This window comes from Doryrhamphus excisus, chromosome 17 (assembly GCF_030265055.1).
Source record: "Doryrhamphus excisus isolate RoL2022-K1 chromosome 17, RoL_Dexc_1.0, whole genome shotgun sequence".
Classification (NCBI taxonomy): domain Eukaryota; kingdom Metazoa; phylum Chordata; class Actinopteri; order Syngnathiformes; family Syngnathidae; genus Doryrhamphus; species Doryrhamphus excisus.
The window spans coordinates 11,262,284-11,286,330 of record NC_080482.1 but is presented as its reverse complement, the minus strand read 5'-3'; the positions used below and the strand labels follow the sequence as shown (position 1 = coordinate 11,286,330).

At 49.3% G+C, this 24,047-nt stretch overlaps 4 protein-coding genes across 7 annotated transcripts; 1 reads left to right on the top strand and 3 right to left on the bottom strand.

Moving 5' to 3' along the window:
• The first annotated feature begins 70 nt into the window (after nt 1–70).
• Nucleotides 71–4,610, top strand: aldh5a1 (aldehyde dehydrogenase 5 family, member A1 (succinate-semialdehyde dehydrogenase)). Its single transcript, XM_058052848.1, has 10 exons — nt 71–459; nt 577–660; nt 1,537–1,707; nt 1,843–1,959; nt 2,440–2,583; nt 2,653–2,796; nt 2,860–3,018; nt 3,092–3,255; nt 3,318–3,376; nt 3,438–4,610. Exons 1-10 carry the CDS (start codon nt 79–81, stop codon nt 3,647–3,649), a joined length of 1,635 nt encoding a protein of 544 aa, XP_057908831.1. The 5' UTR covers nt 71–78; the 3' UTR covers nt 3,650–4,610.
• LOC131105091 (DENN domain-containing protein 4B-like) lies at nt 4,086–16,862 on the bottom strand. 4 transcript variants are annotated; one of them, XM_058052844.1, is made up of 28 exons: nt 14,561–16,862; nt 13,485–13,581; nt 13,010–13,345; nt 12,685–12,940; nt 12,535–12,604; nt 12,293–12,462; nt 11,975–12,216; nt 11,838–11,904; nt 11,686–11,744; nt 9,453–9,597; nt 9,198–9,373; nt 9,026–9,126; nt 8,745–8,960; nt 8,527–8,672; nt 8,326–8,459; nt 8,134–8,248; nt 7,854–8,060; nt 7,643–7,771; nt 7,429–7,573; nt 6,979–7,354; nt 6,643–6,910; nt 6,476–6,580; nt 6,233–6,408; nt 6,028–6,166; nt 5,717–5,956; nt 5,191–5,287; nt 4,942–5,107; nt 4,086–4,883 (listed from the first exon to the last, which is right to left on the bottom strand). In XM_058052844.1, the coding sequence occupies exons 3-28, from the start codon at nt 13,324–13,326 to the stop codon at nt 4,613–4,615; spliced, it is 4,533 nt and encodes a 1,510-aa protein (XP_057908827.1). In that variant the 5' UTR covers nt 13,327–13,345; nt 13,485–13,581; nt 14,561–16,862; the 3' UTR covers nt 4,086–4,612. The 4 variants fall into 4 exon arrangements, with proteins under 4 accessions (XP_057908827.1, XP_057908828.1, XP_057908829.1 ...); XM_058052845.1 differs by having other exon boundaries at nt 13,485–13,532; XM_058052846.1 differs by lacking the exon at nt 13,485–13,581 and having other exon boundaries at nt 4,086–4,758; nt 4,825–4,883.
• On the bottom strand, nt 16,861–21,198 carry LOC131105717 (CREB-regulated transcription coactivator 2-like). Its single transcript, XM_058054125.1, has 10 exons — nt 21,072–21,198; nt 20,908–20,987; nt 20,781–20,830; nt 19,515–19,780; nt 19,028–19,449; nt 18,744–18,953; nt 18,444–18,530; nt 18,266–18,337; nt 17,120–17,291; nt 16,861–17,051 (listed from the first exon to the last, which is right to left on the bottom strand). The coding sequence occupies exons 1-10, from the start codon at nt 21,196–21,198 to the stop codon at nt 16,861–16,863; spliced, it is 1,677 nt and encodes a 558-aa protein (XP_057910108.1).
• LOC131105095 (CREB-regulated transcription coactivator 2-like) lies at nt 21,195–23,831 on the bottom strand. Its single transcript, XM_058052849.1, has 5 exons — nt 23,569–23,831; nt 22,222–22,323; nt 22,020–22,136; nt 21,883–21,944; nt 21,195–21,465 (listed from the first exon to the last, which is right to left on the bottom strand). The coding sequence occupies exons 1-5, from the start codon at nt 23,737–23,739 to the stop codon at nt 21,393–21,395; spliced, it is 525 nt and encodes a 174-aa protein (XP_057908832.1). The 5' UTR covers nt 23,740–23,831; the 3' UTR covers nt 21,195–21,392.
• Nucleotides 23,832–24,047: the final 216 nt, after the last annotated feature.

The following is a 24,047-nucleotide window of genomic DNA, read 5'->3' as shown; positions in this document are numbered from 1 at the left end:
CACCGGCTGTTTTATTTATTTTGGGTGTCAAATGTTAAATAAAAGGATCTTTACAAGGCCCCAGTGTGTATTCTGCGCATGCGGGAGTCAATTGTGTGCGTGCCTTGTCACGTGATAAACGTGCCAGAGAACTGGTTCAAACCGACCGGAAGCTGCGAGCACAGACAGAGCGTGCCGACCGCTATGACGTCTGCCAGGACTGCCACCCTAATTCAGCGGCTGAGGGCCGCTACCGCTACTCCTCGCCGCCGCTTCAGCCTGGACGTGAGCGCTCAACTGCTACGTACACGCGGCTACGTGCACGGCGACTGGGTCTCGGCGCCTTCTGACTTCCCGGTCCTGGACCCGGCCACCGGAGTAGAGATAGCCAGGGTGTCTGACTGCGGGCCGGAAGTCGCCAAGCGAGCCGTGGACTCTGCGTACACTGCTTTCTATGAGTGGAAGCAGTACACTGCCAAGGTGGGTCACACGCCGTTTGTGACGTCACGAAAACGGCACAACACAACAAGGAGCCTGCATTCAATCGGCGGCGTCTAGTCATGTGTGTAAAACATAACGTGTGATTGGTTATTGCAGGAGAGGAGTCTGCTGCTGAGGAAGTGGTTCAATCTGATGACTCAGCACAAAGATCACCTGGCTAGGCTCATCACCTTTGAGTGTGTGAGTGTGCTCCTAGTGTACCTCAAGTCTAGTTCTAGTCCAGGGGCCCGTTGCATCAAAGTAGGATTCAGACATCTGGGATGAATAAATGAGCTGAATTTAGTCAATCCAAAAAATAGCATCTTTGCTAATTGGTTGCACAAAGACCCAAGCACCAGGATGAGCATACATGGATTCATTCATTCATTCATTTTCTACCAATTTTTCCTCATGAGGGTCGCGGGGGTGCTGGAGCCTATCCCAGCTGTCTTCGGGCGAGAGGCAGGGTACACCCTTGACTGGTCGCCAGCCAATCACAGGGCACATATAGACAAACAACCATTCACACTCACATTCATACCTATGGACAATTTGGAGTCACCAATTAACCTAGCATGTTTTTTGGAATGTGGGAGGAAACCGGAGTACCCGGAGAAAACCCACGCATGCACGGGGAGAACATGCAAACTCCACACAGAAGATGGCCGAGGGTGGAATCGAACCCTCATCCTCCTAGCTGTGAGGTCTGCGCGCTAACCACTCGCGCGCTGTGCCGCCCCATACATGGATTAATTAATGAAATGAAATGTATCAACTACTGCTGCAGAAACGATCACAATTACTATCCAAAGAGTGGATTAACTGTTGGTTTCCATCAATGGTGGCTGCTGATCAGGGATGAGATTAAATAGATCATGGACCTGAGCTCCACAGAATAAATCTCTATGGTAGCGATCATGGACACGCAAATTAATTTATGCAACGACTTGTGCAATTGGATCACGGATATGTTAAAATAGGATTACACGATATCCCGGCTCCATCCCTTATCCTAGTTTTGTGCAACGGGCTCCAGTTCTAGTTCATCGTGTTAGCTTGACGTACGGTGTTGTTCAGGGCAAACCCCTCAAAGAATCTCTTGGCGAGATTGCTTATGCCGCCTCCTTCTTGGAGTGGTTTTCGGAGGAGGCTCGGCGTGTGTACGGCGATGTGGTGCCTCCGCCCATCAAGGACCGAAGGATCCTCCTCCTCAAGCAACCAGTTGGCGTGACCTCGGTCATCACACCGGTAAGCTGTCATTGCGAGGATCGCTCTTTCAGGCCGGGTGCTAGCACGTTAGCATGTTGCTGGGCCAAAAACAACACAAAATGCCAAGCACTGCTAGGCTATGCTAACTAAAGTTTGCTTTTGTGTTGGCAACAGTGGAACTTCCCCAGCGCCATGATCACCAGGAAGGTCGGTGCGGCGCTAGCGGCTGGGTGCACTGCCGTGCTCAAACCTGCGGAGGACACGCCCCTTTCAGCGCTGGCTCTGGCTGAGGTCATCTATCACTGAACTACTTCCTCTTAACTTGACAGCCACAACTCAACCTCTAAGCATGGACAGCAGTGTGGCTCATCTGATAAGCGTAGGCTGCTAGCTTCTGCTTTTTACAGCAGCGCTTAGGTGGTCCAGTTCTAGTCTACATGAAATATTTCTAGGGCTGAAAATGAGCATAATACAGCATGTCCCCTTTAAGTTGTGGTAGCTTTAGTCCAGTTGTAGCCTAGTTCTTGTCTGTGTTAGCTTAATGTAGTGTTAGAATTCACCAAGCGTTAGTTTTACCCTAATGATGTTGCAATAGTAATTCTGCATGTAAATACTACCTGTGTGGTGGGTGGAGCTTCTTGTATTAATGTTGGACAAAAAAAATTTTTCCAGAGGCTATCTGCACTTGAGGGGACAAAGGGGACCAAGTCCCTGTGACACTTTTGAGACGTAAGATGGCTAACTTGTTGTGTGGTGCTATGGCGGTTGCAGCTAGCAGAGCAGGCAGGGATTCCAGCGGGTGTCTTCAACGTGGTTCCGTGCTCCAGAGAGATGGCGGCATCGGTGGGCCGGGTTCTGTGCACGGACCCTCTTGTGGCCAAGATCTCCTTCACGGGCTCCACTGCCACTGGCAAAGTAAGATGGGGCCGTCATGCTAATATGCTAATGCTAACAGTAGCGGACACTCATGTGTGTTGCTGTCAGATGTTGCTGAAAATGGCCGCCGACACTGTCAAGAGGGTTTCCATGGAGTTAGGAGGCCATGCGCCCTTCATTGTGTTTGACAGCGCGGATGTGGACCAGGCGGTGAATGGAGCCATGGGGTCCAAATTCAGGAACTCTGGACAGGTGAGGGATGGCATAGTAACACGGCGTCACAGCGTTGACTGTCGTCTCCTGGTTGCCTTGCAGACGTGCGTGTGCTCCAACCGCTTCCTGGTACAGAACGGCGTCTACGAGCGTTTTGTGGCCAAGCTGGGCGAAGCCATGGACGCCCAGTTGCGCGTGGGCCATGGCAGCGAGGCTGACACTACGCAGGGGCCACTCATCAACGCCAGAGCGGCTGAAAAGGTCCAATCTGGTTATTGACTGATCGGGCGGAGCCATCTTCACGCCACATGACCTCTGTACCCCTTCTTCATAGGTGAGCCAGCAGATAAATGATGCCGTGTCGCAGGGGGCCAAGGTGCTGAGGGGCGGCCGACGCCTGCACGGCTCCTTCATGGAGCCCACCCTACTGGTGGATGTCACTGCCGACATGTTGTGTGTGCGGGAGGAAACATTTGGGCCGCTGGTACCCGTCATCAGGTGAGCGCCACTGCCTTGTTACGTGACTGCCATGACGCATGCACTGCTGTTTCCCTGCGCAGGTTTGACACGGAGGAGGAAGCGCTGGCCCTCGCCAACGCGTCCAACGTCGGTTTGGCAGGTGAGAAGCAAAGCCTCGGGTTGGATCTCCAATCGGTCCTGATTGGCTCCTCTGCTTTCAGGTTACTTCTACTCACAGGACATCAGTCAGATTTGGCGTGTGTCCGAGGCGTTGGAGGTGGGCTTGGTGGGCGTCAACGAGGGCCTCATCTCCACGGCGGAAGCCACCTTTGGGGGCGTCAAAGAATCAGGGATGGGCCGCGAGGGATCAAAGTATGGCGTGGACGAGTACCTGGAGGTCAAGTACGTGTGCATGGGGGGCCTTAAAGTCTAGTGCCATGTTCTAATTAGCGTTAGCCTTCAGAATAGCATTATCTCTTATTGTTTTGTTGCTATAAGTTAGCCCTGTAGCGGGCTAGTTAACTTAGCATCTGTTTGGTGACAAATGTAGCGGTGGCAACAGCCAATCAGAAGACGTTTACAGATTTAACTTTGGATCGTCAAGTAGAGTTTAAGTATGGAAAAATGTCCTTTTAATTTAATCGCCTTGGCCCCTGCTTTGTTTTAATATGTCGCTGTCTCAAGAAAAAGCATGTAATTCCATATGAAAATTGTAGTTATTGTGATCTTTGTACAATAATATTTTTATATTCATGTCATTATTTAACTTCATATCTAAAAGCACAGTGGTAAGCAGAGTCTAAAAAAAAATGTTGATTTGTTGACATTTATTTTCTTTTGTAAAAAAAAAAAACATTTCCATGAATAAATTAGTGAGAAGACGACAGTGAGTTTATTTAAATACACAAACATCGAGGCAAAGCAAACATCATGGAAGCAAAACACATTTTTTGTGGGAGTGAAATACTGCATAAATGCGTAAACTTAAAATGACAGGAACTGAACAGTGTCACGTGATGAAGCGAGCACGCTCAGACCCAACCGTGTCTCCTCCCAACAATGTAAACTTTGAGGGTGACGTGACAACGTCAGAACTTCCTGATGAGAGAAGGATCATTGAGGACTAAGGAGGCAGCACTGAGTGTATCCAAGCAAAACGAAACGAGGAGGAAGTCAGTCACACTTTTCCATCCTTTCAGCTTGCGGCCCACTGACGTCGGCCATCTTTATCACTCTTGGACCCCAACCAACATGGCTGACACTGTCCGAAATGTTCTCCGTTTTCTCCACCCATGCTTGGCAGGAGGTCACAGCTTGTTCTCCTATTATGACGTCTTCTGGACATCCAAAGATAGTGGCGTAGCAGTCCAGGGTGGCAGCAGAGCATGCTGGGTAGTCAGCACTCCAGCGGTGGGTGGAAGCTGCGTCTGCAGTCGACTGCCTTGGCGCTGGGAGGCTGAGCTCGTTTCCTGCGAAGCTCGTCTTTTCCTAGAACGCTGCCCAAGCGCGAGTACGCCGCCTTGTACTTCTTATCGAAGGCGGCTGCGGATGAGAGCGAGAGAGACGGCGTTAGCGGCGCAACGACATCCTTTGGACCACAGGTCTTACCGGCGTGGTCTTTGCCCATGGCGGCCAGTGTGAGGAAGAGGAACTCACGGTATACGCTCCTACAACACAAACGCAAGATGACACAGTGGAGCGTAAGTTGGCGGAGCCTCATCTCACCTCTGTAGGCGCGGCGGCACTGGCTGTTTGGCCAGCGTGTCGAGGAAAAGGGTTATGGCCTTGTGGACCTCGTTCATGCCCACCCAGCGTAGGACCTCCTCCAGGAAGGACAGTGTAAATGGGTGATTGTGGCGGCGCCATCGGAAGCTTCGCATTGGAATGCCACCTGTTGGAGGGAGGGGGAAGTAGAGTTGGCGGGGTTACGGATCGGTAGCGGCGGGCCATGCAGTATGTGCAGTGTGAGTTTACTGTGGAGCCTCCAGAGCACGTATAGGGGGGGCCAGGTGTCTGGGTCCGGGGTCAACGTGTCCCAGAGGAGCCTCACCCTCAGCGCCACGCCCTCTGACTGATGAGAGACACACACGTTACTAGGACGGGGATGTTAAAATATAACATTAGTTGTGATTAATTCATGTTAATCACATTTTTTAATCTGTAACTTTACAGTTTCTGTAAAATCAGTTTTATTGTGTGGGTCTTCTTGTGATTGAGTTGTTGGAGGTAGAAAACAACTGTCAATCACACCATCAAATGGGCATTGACTAGCTGTCATTGTTTGGGCTATTTGGGGGTAAGCTACAACTCCCATTGTCGTCGGGAGGGTAAGGTGAGGAGCGGTGAGTTGTGGAGAGGAGATGTGACAATGGAGGGGCACGTTACAGTTTTCAGTCCAAAACAACTAGCGCCAAATCTAGACTGACATGAAAACAGCGAGTGCTGCTGTGACCCCCTCCCCCCATCTAATAGCACTCACAGCCAGTAGGAGGTGTGCTACCTGCAGGGATGGGCTGAGCAGAGGTGAGCCCCGTATGAGCTGCACCAAGTGACTGGGCAGGCCGAGACGCTGGAAGAACCACAGAAGGTTCCAGAAGATGATGCAGTGGCTTTCCAGGAATTGAGGCTGCGCCAGCACCGCCTCGCCCTCGTTCTCCAGGAGGCTTTCTAGCTCCTTCCGCAGCACCAGTGGGCTCACGTAGGCCACGGTCACCTGTGGGGCCACGCCCGCAGTCGAGGACTGCAAGGGGAGGCAGATCATCAGCAGGAGGAGAGAAAAAAGGAGGTTCGGTTGAGCGTTACTGCGGTTACCGTGGTTTTCATGCTGGCCTCGGAGGGGACATCTTCCCCCGCGCCGTTACACTGAAACGGTGGTGATGTTCCATTGCCACTGGGGGACCCGCCAGCGCTCTCCACCTCATCCTCGGCATTCCACTTGCTGCGTTCGCCACTGCAAACAAAGACGGAAGTGAAGTTTGACACAGACAGAAGAAAGACACATGGTGGCACCACATACCTACTGACGGGTCCAAGGTCGCTGATCTCGGCGTTGAGGAAGGGCACAAAGGACGCAGTGCAAAACGGGCAGGAAGAGTTGAGGTTGGAGTCGTCCGAAGTCCATCCTGCCATGATCTCCTCGTCATACACCAGCGAGTTGCATGAGCGACACCGCGAGCAGCTGGACATCAACACCTGCCCATGGAGAAGGGTGGGTCTTAGAGACAGGTGATTAGTGAGAGGGCACCCAATTGCAGCTTACCTCAAGTCCCGCCCCTTCTTGATTTGCATCCCAAGAATTGCGTAGCGGATACGCTGCGTTGGCTGTCTCCGCCAAGTCCAGGTCACTTCCGACCGAGAGTGAACTCTGGCGGGGAGAAGCGTGCCACCATCAAATAAGAATATGTCGAATTGTGGGTGGAGTCAAACCTCTGAGGTGGCGTTGGCCAGACGCTCCTTGGCTTTCAGCAGTGTTTCAGCAACTTGTGACTTCTTGGACTGACGCTGCTCCGACACCCTTCGTCCCGACGCCCCTCCTCCTCCTCCTCCTCCTCGTCTCTCATCCACACTGGCAGCCCGTCGTACCGCTGATCTGTGGCGTGTCGGCGTGAGGAGCTGCTGGAGCTTTCCCGCCAGTCCTCTGCTGGGTGAGGACACGTTGTCATTCTCATCCACCGCCGCATTTGTGACGGTCGCCCTGTGGGTGTGACGTCAGAGCTTAGAGGATGCTGACATCTTATCGTCCATCCTTGCTGACTTTCCTACCTCGGATGATAGCCGCAGTCCAACTCTGACTCTGCCGACTCAGCATAGAAGGACGACAGGCAGATTTGACTGCGGCGCACCACAGTGCCAACAGGGGGCGATGTGGGTAACGTGGAGTCTCTGCACGCCAGAGGGGGTTTAGCAGCACCTGCTGCTACCGTCTTCTTGCTTGCTTTGATCTCTGTTGAAAACGAATTGGCCCCCCCTCGTGTCTTACGCTCGGCCGGTGTCTTGACACTGCTCAGGCTGTTGCTCTTCGCTAAGAAGCCCGTCAGAGATTCGTGACTGGAGCTTTCGCTCAAGCCGCTCCAACTGGCCTGACGAATTAAAGAAGAGCAGGGGCGGGACCTGCTGGGCTCGTCCGTCACTGCTTGTCCTACGATGAAGTCGATCATAAGCGGTCACCTTGATGACAGAACTTTTGACATTTGAGTATGGGCGTGTTCTGACCTGGATGTGGCCCCAGCAAGCCGCCATTGTGGCGTCGTTTGATGGGCTGCCTGAAGAGGGCGACTGCCAGTAGGACATTCCTCAGCTTGGCCCAACGCAAACGTCCACCCTGATTGGTTGATGGCCATTTGCTCTCCAGGACGGCCTGAGGCGTGCGTGAGGAATGATCTTTCATCACTGTTGCCACGCTAGCATGTATGTGTTTATGTGCTACCTTGTTGTAGTATGCGTAGGTGATGGTGTTGGGTATGATTCCTGCCTTCTTCATCTCCAGAAGGACTCGCACGGCGAGGACAGGCTGCCCATACTGACCGCACAGCTGCATCAAGATCCTGTAACACACCTAAAGTATGCACGCACACACGCAATTCAATGCACGTCCAAGATCAACGTGTCCACCTTCAGAGCCACCGATGCTACCACACCTCGTCTGGAAGGACCACTTTGCGGTTCTCCATGTGTTTGAGCACGTCGTAGGCAGCATGCAGCGCGCGCACTTTGCCGCTCTGCGCCCGCACGTAAGTGGGCAGGTAGATGAACCACAGGCCGTACATGTGACCCAGAAGACATTTGGACCACATGTCCGCGACTGCTGAGTACTTTTGAGCGCGCTTCTGTGCCAACTTGATCTCCTGCAGGACGCAACCAAGGAGCACATTATAGTGACATCACTCATCACTTTCCCCAGCCGCTCGACTGACATACCTGTTTAGTGCGTCGGGGGGCGGGGCTGCTGGGAGCACTGCCCCTGGCAGGCACACGGAGCTGGTCCTGCGGACGATCTAAGAGCTCCGCCCTCAAGGTGGGGAAGGTCTCATAACTGGACATGAGAGCAAAGTGTCACAGAATGCTTGTGACTTGTGACTGTGAGACGAGCTGAGATCATTTTCGCCACACCTGTAGAGGGCGGGGCACTCTGACCCATCAGCTTCCTGTGGTTCCTCTGGCGGCATGATGAAGACTGTGTGTTCTCCACAGGGAGTCTCGTCCAAGTCGATAAGCCGCACATCCTCCGGTTTTTCCACGTCCACCTGTCAACAAGCCTCCTCGTTAACCACTTAACAGCATGTTAGCTTAGATGGCAGCGAGAGTGCTGACCTTTTGGACGCACTCATCAAAGAACTCAAGGCAGACGTGGCGTTCGCTGACAAAGGAGCATTCCTCGATGAACTGCGTGAACATTTGCGTCCGCGTCAGCTGTGAGAAGAACTTTTGCTGGGTGCGCTCGCGAGACTTCAGGAAGCCTAACGGAAAATGGCAGATCAGTCAGACAAGCGCTACACATGCAGATGCTTCCCATGTGAGAGTGAGCGCACCCTGGAGGTTGAAGAGAGAGCTGCAGTCGGTGGCAGTGTCAGAGGGGGCCTGTGTGATTGGCAACAGGAAGGAGCGGTAACCTCGTAGCAGGCAGCTCATGAAGCGCAGAAAGGCCTCCTGGATCTCCAACTCCAGCTGCTTCTGGCGCCGGTAGATCTGGTCAAAATCTGTCAAGAGGAACTCCAGCGTTGCTTCCTCCTGGCTGGGGTAGCAAACTGTGGCACAATGAAGGTCATGTGACGACGACAAGGTGCTACAGGACAGCCATTTCGGTACTTACTCTTCTCCAGCGTCTTGTGAAGGTTGGTGAGGGTGTTGAAAAGAGTCTTGCTGTGTTTCCTTGGTAACGATCGCCATGATAATGGCTTCTTGTCGTCAGATCTGAGACCACCACAAGGAAGGTGCATGGAACGTTTGCTACAGGAAACCAACTTGCGTGTGGCGGCACTCACTGGAACACAGTGTTGGTGTCCAGGTCAACACACACCACGTCAGCAGGGGGGTCGTAGAAGTCGAAATAGCTAGAGTGCACGCCGACGATGAAGGGTACCGGCGCCAGCAGCACTTCTGCCATCTGGAGAGGACACAGCGGGATGTAGGGACACAGCCAGCGCAGTGGAAACGTCATCTGGAAACAGGAAGGAAGACACGTCATTCAGGCATACCTGCCACCCCCGAGCTCACAAAAAAGGACATTGCTCTCTTACGGACACCAGTGCCTCGCTGACCGCCGTCAACACGTCAGGACGCAGTGAGTGCAGTAGAACTTTGTGTTCTGTCAGCACAGCCAGCAGGAGCGTGCATGTATTCCCTGCACCCAGATTCTGCAGCAGCTTCAGGAAGCTCGCCCCACTGCCAAAAACACACACCAAGGTACTGGTACATACTCATAGTCTTTTTTTTTTCATGAACAGGAAATGGAATTGCCTGTCAACTGCCTCATGTTGGCGCATATGTGATCAGATAAACTAATGTGACTGTCTTATGTCCACCTTATCGTGAAAATGAAACTGTCCGTAAATTGACAGTTTATCATAGGCTAAGCATCTCTATACCATAATCTCATTTGACTTTCTGGCATCAGATGTCGCTGTTTTCACATGTTTGGGAATGCACACCCTTTTCTGCACTGAATTCATTCATTCATTCATTCATTTTCTACCGCTTTTTCCTCACGAGGGTCGCGGGGGTGCTGGAGCCTATCCCAGCTGTCTTCGGGCGAGAGGCGGGGTACATACATACAATCACAGGGCACATATAGACAAACAACCATTCACACTCACATTCATACCTATGGACAATTTGGAGTCACCAATTAACCTAGCATGTTTTTGGAATGTGGGAGGAAACCGGAGTACCCGGAGAAAACCCATGCATGCACGGGGAGAACATGCAAACTCCACACAGAGATTGAACCCTGGTCTCCTAGCTGTGAGGTCTGGGCGCTAACCATTAGACCGCCGTGCCGCCCCTTCACTGAATTATTTACTTACTATAACGCTTTGTGTGTGTGCAGAAACCTTTATAAATGAGGCCCCGGGTGGGTGTTAAGTGTGTTACGAAGCAGTTATGTTGCCATCTACTGTACAGAGTTGTAACGGCAACCTACTATAGTATATTAGTATATTGTACTATATATAGTACGTATAGTATAATAGTATATTATACTATTATACTATAGACAGTCCCATTATAATGTGTTTTTGAGCGAGGGAGAACAGGTAACCTGAGTACTGTTACTATTAAATCAATACTTAATATTAGGAATTAAAAATCTTCCTACAATATAGTTACAGTTGAAAGCACAAGTTTAAAACACTTATTTGTCACCATCTGAAATTCAATCAGACTAAACCTTTCTTGTTTTAGGTCGGTTAGGTTTACCAAAATTATTTCCATTTCCTAAATGCTGCAATTGAGATATGAAACAGATACAATGTGGGAAAGCACACATAACATGAGAAAGGTTACAACATTTTAGTTAGTTTTAGGCCCACCTTAAACACACCGTTTCCTTGTTGGACATTATGAGAATCTAAAACAAAATCAGCCAAGCTCTGATGAAAGGAACTGCGGAGATACATGAGTCTGATTCATTCATTCCGTGATCACAACCATGGGATGTCCGGCCATCATACGTATGTTCAGGAAGGGGATGGGCTACTCAACCCCAGAACCAAAGCTAAAGAGCTTGTGAAGATGACGCCTGACACTGGTAAGAGTGTGTTGTTATCCACAGTCAGACAAGTCTAAGGGCTAAAAGACCACTCTTCCAAGAAGAAACCATTTCTCCCAGAGCAACATAAAAAAGCCAGATTATAGTTTGCAAACATCCACAGGGACAAAGACTCTAATTCTTTGAGACGTAGTGGTTGGCCACAAGGACCATGGAGCAAAAAGAAGCATCAACTGCTGCACTTAATATCACAAAGCAAGAACATTATGTGGAAATACTGAAGCAATATCCCAAGCAATCAGACAGGAAGTTGAAGCCTGAGTCTTCCAAATGGACAATGATCCTAAAACTATCACCATAATAGTCAGTCACAAAGTCGCTGAAGGACAACAATGTCAATGTTGTGGAGTGGTCATCACAAAGACAATCTCATAGAAAATGAGTGGGCAGATGTGACAAGGTGTATGCCAGCAAGGTGGCCGACCAACCTGATTCAAGGCTACCAAATACTGAAATACTATATGTAAACGTTTTACTTTGCAAAAGTCATAACTTTGTGAATATTATTTCTCTCATAATTGCAGCATTTCGCAAATAAGAATAATTTTGGTAATGCTAACTGACAACAGAAAAACTTTATTACTATTAGGAAATAGTAATAATAAAATTGGTAGTACTACTATGATTTAATAATAAAAAACTACTATCTATAGCAATAATGGTAATAACAATAATGACTAATGTGTGTGCGTGTGAGGAGTGACCTGAGGGGTAGCGGTGAGGAGACGGGCTGGCAAAGAAGAAGGTTGTCATATGGGGACAACTGCAAAACACACATTTGTGTTTGGTCATGTGATTTGACCTTCTCATGACATAATGATGTGGACATGCTACAGGATGAAGACCCAAACTGTACCTGAACAAGGATGCGAGGCCGCTGGGGGGATGGAAAGGGAACGTTGTGCATGAAGCTGGAGATGTGTCTGCAGGATGAACCAATGACTTATCATCACAAAGTTCTAACAGGATTGCAGTGAAGGATGTGGCACTTACTTCTCCAAAGGTAGGACATGTGGACCAGAGATGGAGTATCTGTAGACAAAGGTGAGAAACTTCTGGAAGACGGTGAAGAAGGGCCAGTGGGACAGCACACAGATGCTCTTCTTCACCTGCAGGGTGCGCTCTGCAATGGGTCGGCGGTCCAACACACTGAGCAGGCCGAGTCGCACGCTTTGTCGCTCTGACAGAACCTCCCTTGGAAACGTCTCGTAGAACTGAATGGCAGCGCCGTACACCTGCAGGGGCGAGGCAGACAGGAAAAGGTTAACAAGTAATGTCATGGCGCTGAAGAAAAAACAAAGCATAACCAACTTTGTCTCCGGAGGCAGAGGTGAGCACAAAGGTGGAAAAGACTGGCAGCTGGTACTTGGCGTTCAGAGGCCAGCTCTCTACAGCCACGCCCATGGGGAGACAGAAGACGGGCACTGACTCTGGCAAGGGGAAGGCTTCCTGGTCGTCTTCAGGGTAGCGGCTAAGCAGACCTGAAGTGTGATAGTCATGTGACTCAACTCACATACATATGACCGCCATGTTGATTTTATGCCGTGACTCACCAGCCTCATAAACCAAAGCGTTGGCTTTTGCTACGGCTCGCTTGTAGCACACAAACACAGCGGCCCCCCACTGCACACACACATGTACACACACACACACGTGTCACAGTCTGCCATGATTGATGACTGTGTGTTCCCGGTGACACTCACCATGCCTATGTTGAGGTTCTTGTCTACACGACAGAAAGTGTGTGGCGCCACCTCACCCTTGCTGGGCAGCATCACGCCAATGTCCGTCACGCCCAGCGAGTGCAGGCCTTGCGAGTCCAAAGCGCGCCGGTATGTCAGGAAGACACGGTGCGCCGCCGGTCCAGCGCCGGAGCTCAGATTGGCTGATCGACTGTAGGGCGTGGTGTCGATGACGTACCAGCCCGACTTCAGCTGCTCCTTGCCCTCGTACAGCACCCTGCAGTGGAACATCATCTAACGCTGTTAGCAGCTCCCTCGTTAGTGAGACACTTGTTAGCGGGCTCACCCTAGGTCCAGGATGGGGGGTTTGTCCCGCCCTCTTCTGTAGCACAGGTACAGGTGGGGGTTGTTGATGAGGCCGGCGGTCAGCTCGGCCGAGTGTCCACCCAGCGACTTGTCGATGCATGTGAAGCCCTCAGGCACTTCCTCCCCCAGCCCTCGAGCTATCACCGCCAGGTCAGTCACAGGTTCTACCGCCCGGCCTGGTGACGGTAGTGAGGAGACTGTCTTGGCATCGTCGTCTAGGGGTCTCCAGGGCCCTGCGGGGTCGAGTCCCGCCACCACAAAGTAGTCCACCAGCTGGGGACATTTCTCCTCTGTCATGCCGCTGATCGTCCCGTCTCTGCCAGCGAGGCGGAACAGAAAGTCATAGCTTGTACTTCCATTGGACTAGACGTCATTTTAAGTAACATTATCTTAGTCAATTAACAAGAATGCAATCATGTTTTGTATTTATTTTCTGTGAGGGTGTGGCCTGTCACCATAGCAACGCGGGAGGAGGAACTGAACGATCCAGCAGGGTCAAAGGTCTGTGGGCAAACAGGAAGGACACAATCTGGCTGTTTCCTGTTCATCTTCCTGTGTGATGCAAGCACAACTTGATCATGTGACCCATTCTGCGGCATCTTCTGCCGCTCTCCTCGCTGTGGTTTGATGACGTGTAATCCTCTTTGATGTCTGATGGTATCTAACGGCGTTTGAACCTGTCTAATGCTGTCTGCTGTGGCCAGTGACATTAAGTCGATTTTTTGACCTCCCAACTCGCAGTTCAAACACAACGCTTCCTTTGTTATTAGCACACATGCCGCTGTGTGAACCAGTGAACAATGGTGTCAGTGATGACATCACCTGCTACGGGGTCACATGATCACCAGAGTTGCGAACATTTGGTTGTCATGACCAGCAAAAGGACAGCTGAAAGGGGGTAGCTAAGGTTTAAACACGTGCTACTATTTTTAGAGTGCCTGCGTCAAGAGAACTCGAATACACACACACGCTATAACGTGCACGTGTACATGACATGTTGTCCAAACATGTTCTTGTGTCATCTCATCCTTCACGAGACCACATTACGTCGTCACCACCCGGAAATGTGAATTGATGCGGATGAGTGAGGAAGAGGCCGAGTTCCATTATCGGACAACCCAGAGCAGCCTCACAACCCGGAAATGTAAATTGATGATGAAGCGCGGGAGGAGGCCGAGTTCCATTATCGGAGCATCCCAACCTGTGGTCCGGAAATAAACGCATGACGTCACAAAGCAAGACGGCTCGTTCCTTTAGCGGACAGCAGCTGACATCGGGGACCATCAGTCCCATTCAGCCATGTTGACTCCACTGGTGTAGATACCGTATTGGTTTCCTGAAGGGGGACGTTTCGGTGCGGTTGTATATGTCCCCCTCTTCGAAAAAAGCGGACGATAAAAGGCTCTCAGTCGTGGCCGTTAGACGACGTGCTGTTAGTGTTACCGAAGCGGCCCGCGGCTTTACAATGATATCATGTCGGTGTATCGGATGACCGTGGCCTCTCCAGTGTGGGTGTGTGAGGGTGCTCTACCTGCTCTTATTTGCTGGTTCGTCCCACAGAAGACAGCGACGATCATGTTTAGGTCATTGGCTCACATGTGACGTCCATGTTTGATCTGTGAATCGCTGCAAGAGGTCAAGACAGCAGCAGTGTCGCTCTCGCTTCCGCCCAAGCTTTTTAACAAAATAAAAGGTGTGTCCGGTAACGAATGTTAACCCATGGAAACCTAACATTTAATGTTTGTGAGAAGTGCTGAATGATGAATGGGCATGGTTTACTTTTTTTTTATAGTTCAATCACAACGCTTTGTTTTTATTATACCTTTATTTTGAAGGAGCGGTACTGTTGCGTGTGCCTGACGCAGCAGCAAACCGACGAGCTTCACCCTGAATGTTAAAACTTGGTTAGAATAGTATATATAAACACTTGGGTTTATTTTCTGCAAAATAATGTCAAGTTACAGCTTCTTTATAAATCTCTGGTAGCTGCTTTGCAAACGTATTTACAAGATACGTGACATTCCCTGCTTATTACAATTATGACAAAGACTTCAACATGAACACGCACTTCAGCCTAAAAGCAACAGGAAACATTAACAATTAAAAGCAAACGTCTGTAAAAATATCGACAATAGGAAATATGGCCTTTAGCTCATCCCTAACACCAAAAGCTCCCCCAACTGGCAGAGTCTAGAACTGCATTGTGACTCTTTATTGCATAAAACCATCTAAAAAAAAAGTTTGTTTTTGTTAACAGCTTTTTAAAAGTCCTTTGACATGTTTTTCACCTTTTTAAAACCAGCAATGTCAATGATCGTGTTTCTACTTTCTGTTTAAAAAAGTAAGTCACTGTTAAGGCCTATTCACTGGATAACTTGACAGATTTGTGTCGGTAAAACATCCAAAGAGACATTATAAGACACGCTGTAACACGCCTGGCCGCCCCTTCGCAAACTTTCAAACATTCACAGCATCCTCTCCTCCACCAATGAGGCCTGAGCACAAGCTGACTTACTGCTGAGTCGTGCTAAACATTAGGGCCTTTTGCGCAACATTTAAATGTTGACTCAAGCTGTGTGTCAATTGGTCAACTTGCGTACTTACTTAGACTTAGTCTTGTGAGTGCAATAAGTGTCTTCACAAGTTTGGCAACAAGCAGTACACAGTCACTACCTGGATGTTGCAGTGAGGGACCACCAAAACTTCCCAAACTTGAAATCATGCTGGAAATGAGTTCATTGTGTTCAAATGGAAAACAAGCTGGCAGATGGGCTGATCCAAATGTTTGTGATGATGCTCTGTCGAGTGGTTGCAATTAACCATTGAAAAGGAGAGAAGAAGACCAAGAACAGGAAGACAATAATACAAAAAAAAAACAGAAAATGAAGATGATGGTAACTATACGACGACAGTTATGGATTTGGACAGCACTAATCTCTCATTATTCACATACTCAGGAACTAAGTACACTGTGTACTCAGTGTACTTATTTAAGTGTACTGATGCAAGTGTTCCAGTTGAGACACAGCCTGTGATTTGTTCTTTCCAAATGACAAATTTGTGTCAGCTGAATGCTCGGCGCTAATGTGTGTGTTATTGTTTACAGAAAATGGGAGAAAACAATTGGAAAAAAAAGCTTCCTGCGCACGCGCACGCCAGCGTGCGTCGCATCTCAATGAGTTTTGCTGAGGCATGCCGGGGGCGGGGCTACATGCTGTCAATCACAGTGAGTGCATTCTCGTACATTCTTGTTATTGGTCGATCAAAGTGCCAAGGTTAAATCTGGGTTAGTTTGTTCCTTCAGTTTTAGTTGACGTTTGTATAAAAAAAAAAATCAAATTCTTCCGACTAAAAGCTTTGCAAGTTTAAGCCAGCGCCAGCGGGTCATGTGATCCATGCAGTCATAACAATGCTAACAGTGCCCTCTGGTGGCACAACAAAGGCCGAAGGCCCTGTGCTATCCCTCTGGGGGGGTTGCATAGCGAGAGGAGGCATGAAAGCGTTTTGGCCTGGTGAGGGGTAAGCTACTTCCTGTCAATGATGGCTGACTTCCAAATGAAGCAGTTCTGATCTGAAGGTAAACATAGCGGCGGCTTGGCTGATTGCACGATGCTTCTGCAGAAGGCGTTGCAGCTTTTGACAGAAAGGCGGCGTTGCTTGTTCCCTGCACAGTTGCATCTTGGACATTCGTACAAGCTAATGCCTAAAAACAGAAGCTGCCCCCTGCTGCTTGTCACTCTGCGGTCCATCCGCTTGTGACCAACATTGCATCTCCTCCGCCCTCAGCTGGGGCCCACTCGCCTGTCCCATTGAGGTCCTGTATGGGGCGCCTCACTTGAGCCTGTCGGAGCGGAACGAATCCTCCACAGCAGGGTCAGCCAGCATCAGGTCACCCTCCAGCATGTCCAGAGCTAATGGGTCAATCCTGAGCGGGTCGTCTAGGGAGAAGGGGTCCATTTCAAAGCCGGGAACGTGCGACAAAGCGCTGGCAATCTCTTTGGACAAACCCGGCGGCGAGTCGCCTGTAGACACATGGAGACGTCAGTCGGACAAAGAAACGTCTTTTTTACATTTGTGCTCGTTCACTCACCGGTGAGGATGATGTTGGGCACGTTTTGCCGAACATCGCTGCCGCAGCCGTAGTTCTGGTTGTTGAGGAGCGTTTGCTCCACCAACTCCGGGGTCGCCTGCATGTCAGTGCGACCGCTGCCCAGCCCACCATGGTTCAGTGACAGGACGTCACCCTGCATCTCAGCCGTGAACTATAACAGAAGATTAGAATGCACCTGACGTAAACATGTACCCGACTTTCCCTGTACATAATATTGGCGGCTGCTTAGAGCCCTGAAGATGTTAGGGGGCCCCAAACACTGACATGATCAGTCGTTAAACTAGCATCTAGCTTTGGGCCCCCAGATGTCCAGAACCTCTACTGCAGGGGTCTCAAACTCAATTTACTTGGGGGCCACTGGAGCTCGGGTCTGGGTGAGACTGGGCCGCATCAGGTTTTCCAAAAAAACAAAAAAACGCATTTCTTAAAAACAAAAAAAAAATTTAAAACTTCGCTTTGGTTCCAATTTTCTACAAGAAAAGCTCTGATAAAACATTCCACTGTATCTTACTTTTTATTTTTCTACACAAAATAAGATGAAAAATAAATAAATCAGGAATAAAGAAATTCAATCAATAAGTAATAAATAAATATAATAATAATAATAATAAAACGGCAAATTATAAAAACTTAAGAAACCACATATAGTTGGTGGGTAGACAAATTATTTTTTTTCAGATTAAAATTAACAAAGCATTATTAGAGCCCTGTAGACATGACAAAACACGACTATAGTCACATTTATACTCTTTTTATTTACAACATATTGCGCAACTGCAGGGTCTTGAGACACATGCTAACTCGCAAACTAGAGAGCTAGCGACCTAAACGGTAGCCTTCAAGTTATTTCCTTTAAACTTAAATAGCCAAAAACTTACCACTTCCACACGGATAGGGAGGATAACTATTAACAGTTATTTAACCTTTAACCTGAACATTAATCAAACGTAGTATTTTTTTCTGGGTACATGATACCATACAGCATCCATATCAAACTTGCGCGGGCCGCACTAACATTAAACTTTCATATCAAGGCGGGGGCCTCAAACTTGTGCCCCGCGGGCCGCGTGTTTGAGACCCCTGCTCTACTGGTTCCCACGCTTGTAATCATGTGACGCGTGTTACCTGCTGGTTGGACTTGGAGCCGAGCTGCATGCTCAGGTACGAGTCATCCAGCAGCGAGTTGAGCAAGGCGTCCTGGAAAATACGTCCCAGTCATCGCATCACCATGACAACATACTGTACATCAAGTCCTGATTAGTGCACGACACGTCCAGCAGGGGGTGACAAAGCTGACACTCACGTTGTACAGGTCTGAGGACAAGTTGTGACTAATTTGTTGCAGCTGTGGTAGGTTCCCGCTCCTCTGTAGTTCGGCTTCCTGTTTGACCTGACAATGGGAGGTCAAAGAGCCATGGAGGTACTGGTCCAAGGCACTTTTATTCTTTGTGAGCGGCGTGTTGGTTTGCGAGCTGCCTGGACGTTGCTACACACACACACACACACACACACACACACACACACACACACACACACACACACAAACAGTTGTCAGAAGCAGACGGGTGAAGCTGACCACAGCCCACGGTTCGGACCCACGTACCCCTGCTGCAAAGTGCTGAGCATTGAGAAGGTTCTGCGACAGCTGCGCGTTGGACCGTGGCTGCTGGAGACGGAGCATCTGCTGTTGAGGTTGATGCTGAGTCAGCAGAGGGGACTGCTGGGGGGTTTGGGAGGCGGTCTGGTGCTGACTGAGCGGGTATGGAGGTAAGCGCTGGTCCAGAGGCAGCCTGCTGGTGTCCAGAGGAACGCCCTGCGTGGGCGGCGTCAGATGTCAGGTGCCAGTTCCATAAAGAGGGAGTGTTTGTGTGTTTATGTGTGTATTACCTGCGTGATGGAGGATAGCGTGGGGGAGATAGTGGGGGAGAACTGCTTGGAGAGATGCCGGCGTGTGTCCCCTCCCATGGGCAGGATAAGTGGCGAGAGATGGGCCCGTCTCCGCGGCGATGTGCTGAGAGACGGCGCGTAAGAGGCGGAGCCACTATAGCCTGGGTTACCGCTGGAGGCCGACTGGAGAGAAGAGCTACTGTGGGACGAGTGCAGTGATTGGCTGCTGAGAGAGGAGGGCAGGGATGGGGAGGAGCCGAGGGAGGACTGCAGCGAAGGGTTGCTGAGCGATGAGTGCAAGGAGGCGGAGCTTAGGGAGTTGGTGAAAGACTGGCTGCTGAATGACGACTGGATGTTTGGGTTGCTTAGCGATGACTGCAGGGAGGGGTTACTGAGCGTGCTCTGTAGCGACGCCAGCAAACCTGAAGGAGGAAACAAAGATTGGTTATCGTAGTGGATGGTGTGATGATGACATCAATGTTCTTACCAGGCGTGTGATGGTGGAAGGCGCCGTTGCCTCCCGCTGCGTTGTTGGCGGCATTAATGCCCAGCTGTGTGAGCGTGGACGCCAGGTTGCCCGTGCTGCTGCACCCGCTCAGGGAGCCTTGGTAGCCGGGCTCGTCCTGGTCAAGCGGTGTGGGCAGCGGCGAGGGAAAGTGCAGGCTGGACAGGTCGGGCAGCGAGCCACCCGTGTTGAGCACAGAGGGGATGCTGTGGGTGGGGGTGGACTGTTGCTCTGGCGACATGAAGACACTGAACACAACAATATTGTTTCAAGTACTTATTTAGAAATATAATAATAATTTATACAGTTTTAACGGTACATGTATTCATAATCCGCCGACAGTAGAGATGAGGAACAGCCATGACATTTAAGGGGAACTGCACTTTTTGGGGGAATTTTGCCCATCATTAACAATCCTTATGTGAAACATGAACGTATATTTCTTTCCTTTTCTGTGCATTATAGCGTGAGAAAACAAGTTAATACAAGCTAGCTAACAACAGACATCATGAGAATACAGTACCTATTTTGACGCTAAAGCCCTAAAAAAAAAAAAAAAAAAAAAACACCAACAGTGTTCCATTGACATAAAACTGATTTGTATATTAACCAAGCAACAACAATATTATTATTTTAGTTATTTTTATCTGGCGGACTAACACGACGCATCGCTAACCTCTAATCTCAGCGTCATTCACAGATGGAAGAGTGGATACCTAGCTAAGATGCTCGTATGCCGTCAGCATTTTTTTCCTGAGTACAAGAGAACACGTCTTGCGCTGGAAGACATCGTTAGTGTTGACGCTGTATCTATGGTGCTGTTGTTGATAGAACTAGCATACGTATGTGTATCAATGCGCTAAGGAAAGAAGTTTTTTAAATCATCAAAATACGGCACGATATTGCAACTATTACATGCTATCATCAGTGTACGTGTTAATGCATGATCACAGCATGTATATCAAACCATGAAACTTTGTTAGAGGTTCATAGTTAGGGCTTCATAGTCGAAATAGGTGTATTCCAATGACATACATTGTTAGCTAGCTGATATTAACTAGTTTTCTCATGTTATAATGCATAGAAAAGGGAAAAAATATGTGTTCATGTTTCACATAAGGATTGGGAATGAAGGGCAAAATCAATATAAAAAAGCAGTTCCCCTTTAAAACCAAAGTATGCGCCGAACTGTGTCAATGGCGTACCATTACACCCCAAAGTAGTTAAATAAGTACTTGGAGGACTTACTTGATGTTAGGAACCTCACATGACTTTGGTCTGGAGCTCAGCTGAGGAAACTGAAGGCGGGGAAAACGTATGTCAATCTCCTTGTTGAGGGCTGGTGCATGTGAGCATAAGCATGAGGAGGCATCACCTTCTTGGAGTCCCAGGCTTTGAGGAGCTTGCCATCATCAAGGACGTTCTCTTCAATAGGAGGGACGGGATAGGGAAAGACTGGACGACAAGCACGTGCACGTGTTAGTGTGGTGTCAACAAGTTGACGTTGCAGTGGGCGGGCTCTAATATTTAATGTCTCACCGTTGCGCCTGCCTCCGTGGGACGTGAGGGCAGAGCCTCCCGTGGTGAAGGGGTCGCCTGAGGGTGGGTTCATGACGCTGGTGTGGAGGGCGGAGTCAGAGTTGGTCCTGTGGGACGACACAGACATTGGCTGTTAGTCAGCCAATCATCACATTCAACCAATCACAGGCCTCCATCGTTGATGCCATCGCCACGCCGTGCGCTGTGATCGGTTCACAAAACTTACCGCCGTGTGGCAGACGGAAGGAAAAGTGGAAGAAAGGAAAAAGATTTATTGACGCAGACGGAGGGAGGAAGATGAAGGAGGAGGAATAGGAAGATTCACCTGTTGAGTGCAGTGGTTGGGAGACGGAACAACTGGCTTTTATCCCCCGGGAAGATTCCGGACCAATTCCTTTTCATGATCGACAAGAAGAAATCGTTATTTTCCTCTGCCCGGCAAGAGCACGGAAAAGAGAACATTCAAAAAGAGAGGAAGAAGAGGCAGCCTCAGGAAGCATGAGATGAAGGCAGGAAGGAAAAGTCCAAGTAAAACTCCCAGAAGGAAGCGACTGGATGCCATGGAGGCGTGTGCCCGAGTAGCCATGTGCTTTAGATGTACCTCTGATTAGAAAGCGCTGGAAAGATTGCAAGCAGATTCCCACAAGGAGTTGGGTGGAAGGAAAGGATGGAAAAGAGGTAGTGAGAGCTCTTCCAAAGTCGTGCAGCTTCCTGTCTTCCAAGCTAGCATGTTAGCAGTCCGAAGCAGCAAAGCAGCAAGACGGAAACGGAAAAGTATGTCTCCGTAAAGACGTGAGCTAGCGGACTCTACCTTCTCCAGCTGGGATCAGGGGGCGGGGACAAGTAGGCAGAATTAGATGAAGCGCTGTCCACCTGAGGTCGTTGGTTAAGCAAACAACCAGCAGACTTTGAAAATAAAAGTTAAGAATAAGTTTAGCTAAAGGATACTTGACGGTTGCGGTACGGCCGGACTGGCGAAATGAAACGGCGGTCTCGCTGGACTCTCTCCACCAGGCCGTGATGCCGCGTGGTGCGACTGGACTCCAGAGTTGAAGGGAAGGAGGCCTGCAAACAAAAACGAGACAGCGTGAGACCTCCTGAACACGACACACAGCATAATAAATTGCTAGCAGGGGAGGTCTGCACTCACCTGCAGGTCCTGTGGGCTTCGGCCGATCTGGTTGACGTTGGGAAGAGAGCCTCCGTAGTACGGACCTTGACTCCGGGCCAGGCGGAGCTTCTGGGCCTGGAGCTGTTCAAACGAACACGACAGGTTGGTTCTCTAAAAATAACTATATCGGAAAATACACTTTTCTTGTTTGTTTCTTTCTGCTTTTTTCCTGATTACGGAGTCGCCACAGCTAATCTTTTTTTGATCCACATACTGATTAAAACAAGTAAATTTACCTTAAATTGTGTGATGGCTTTTGAACGCATTGCATATAGTAAAAATTTGCATAATTGAGATATAGATGAGATATGATAGTGATTATGAATGTGAGTGTGAATGGTTGTTTGTCTATATGTGCCCTGTGATTGGCTGGCGACCAGTCCAGGGTGTACCCCGCCTCCCGCCCAAAGACAGCTGGGATAAGCTCCAGCACCCCCCGCGACCCTCGTGAGGAAAAAGCGGTAGAAAATGAATGAATGAATGAATGATAGTGATTAATCATGATTAATTAAGAAACTCAGATTAAAATGTGTAATCATTTGACAGCCCTAATAATAAAAAGAGTAAACAGAGAGGTTCATTTAAACAACATCAACAACCACAATGATTTCACATGCAGAACAGGGTATGGTCGATAATACACTAATAATACGCTATGCAATAATTACACATAAATTTACACACCGTTAGATATATTGCACATACTGTAAATACTGACGCTTAGTTTTTTTACATTAAAAATATATTTTATACTGGTTGATTGAAATTGCAACGCAGCTAGAGGGAAAGGTACCTTCAATGCTTTGTGTGTCTTGGACCCATGCTGAACTGACAATTGACATTTTAATCGTACTTTCAATTCACGCTTTCATTTGCCTTGGCAGACAACAGCCATAGCTTGTTTTTCCAATTTCAATTTATATACGTGACCTCCATGACCGCCGAATATAAATGGAGAGTGTTTGGAATAATAAAGTCGCTGTGCTGCAGTCTTTGAGCTCGTTGTGTGTGTTAAATTGAGAAGTGTTGAGAATGGTTGAGAGTGTGAAGGGAGTTCCGCTGCCTTCAGTGAGCGGGATGACAGATAGTAAACAAGCCAACTAGCCACAGAAGCTAACATGCTAAGTAAGCTAACAACAATCGGAATTGGACGAGACTCGTCGTCTTTTTTACACTCAGGTGGAGAATAAAGGCAACTCGACTCGTCGCTCTCAAGTGTCGCTGTTAACGGAGGAGGACCGTGTCTCCGAGGATGACGAGCCCGGCTGAGGCCTGCGGTGCTGCGGCCATCTCTCCGTGAGCCTCCGCCTCTCGGGTCTCACTCACCCGCGTCGAAGTGATGTCCATCATGACCTCCTGGAAGGCGGCCGTCTCCTCGGCTTGGCGCTGCGTGTGCAGGGCGATCTTCTCGCTGAACTTTCGGGGATTGGAGGTCCCCGACCCGACTCCGGGGCCAGGGCCGGGGCCGGGTCCACAGCCACCTGAGCCCGCAGACATGTTCGCCAGCGACGGGACCAGTTTGACGTGCACCGAAGATCGTCAAAGACTGCCGCTCGGGCGAGAAGGTCTCTCACTCTGCAGCTACATTCGGAGACCAGAGGTAGGTCACACACACTTTTGACACACAAATATAATAACCAACAAGTAGTGAGTCATGACGGTAAAGCTGCTTTTGGTTCTAATTTGTGTCTGGGGGTGGAAGTCAAAAACAATGTATGTGCTTTAAAGGGGGCAGACTTTCACGTGTTAAATCTGATATGCCGGTCAAATCTGACTGATGTTTTACCTCTGAAAATCTAGGATTT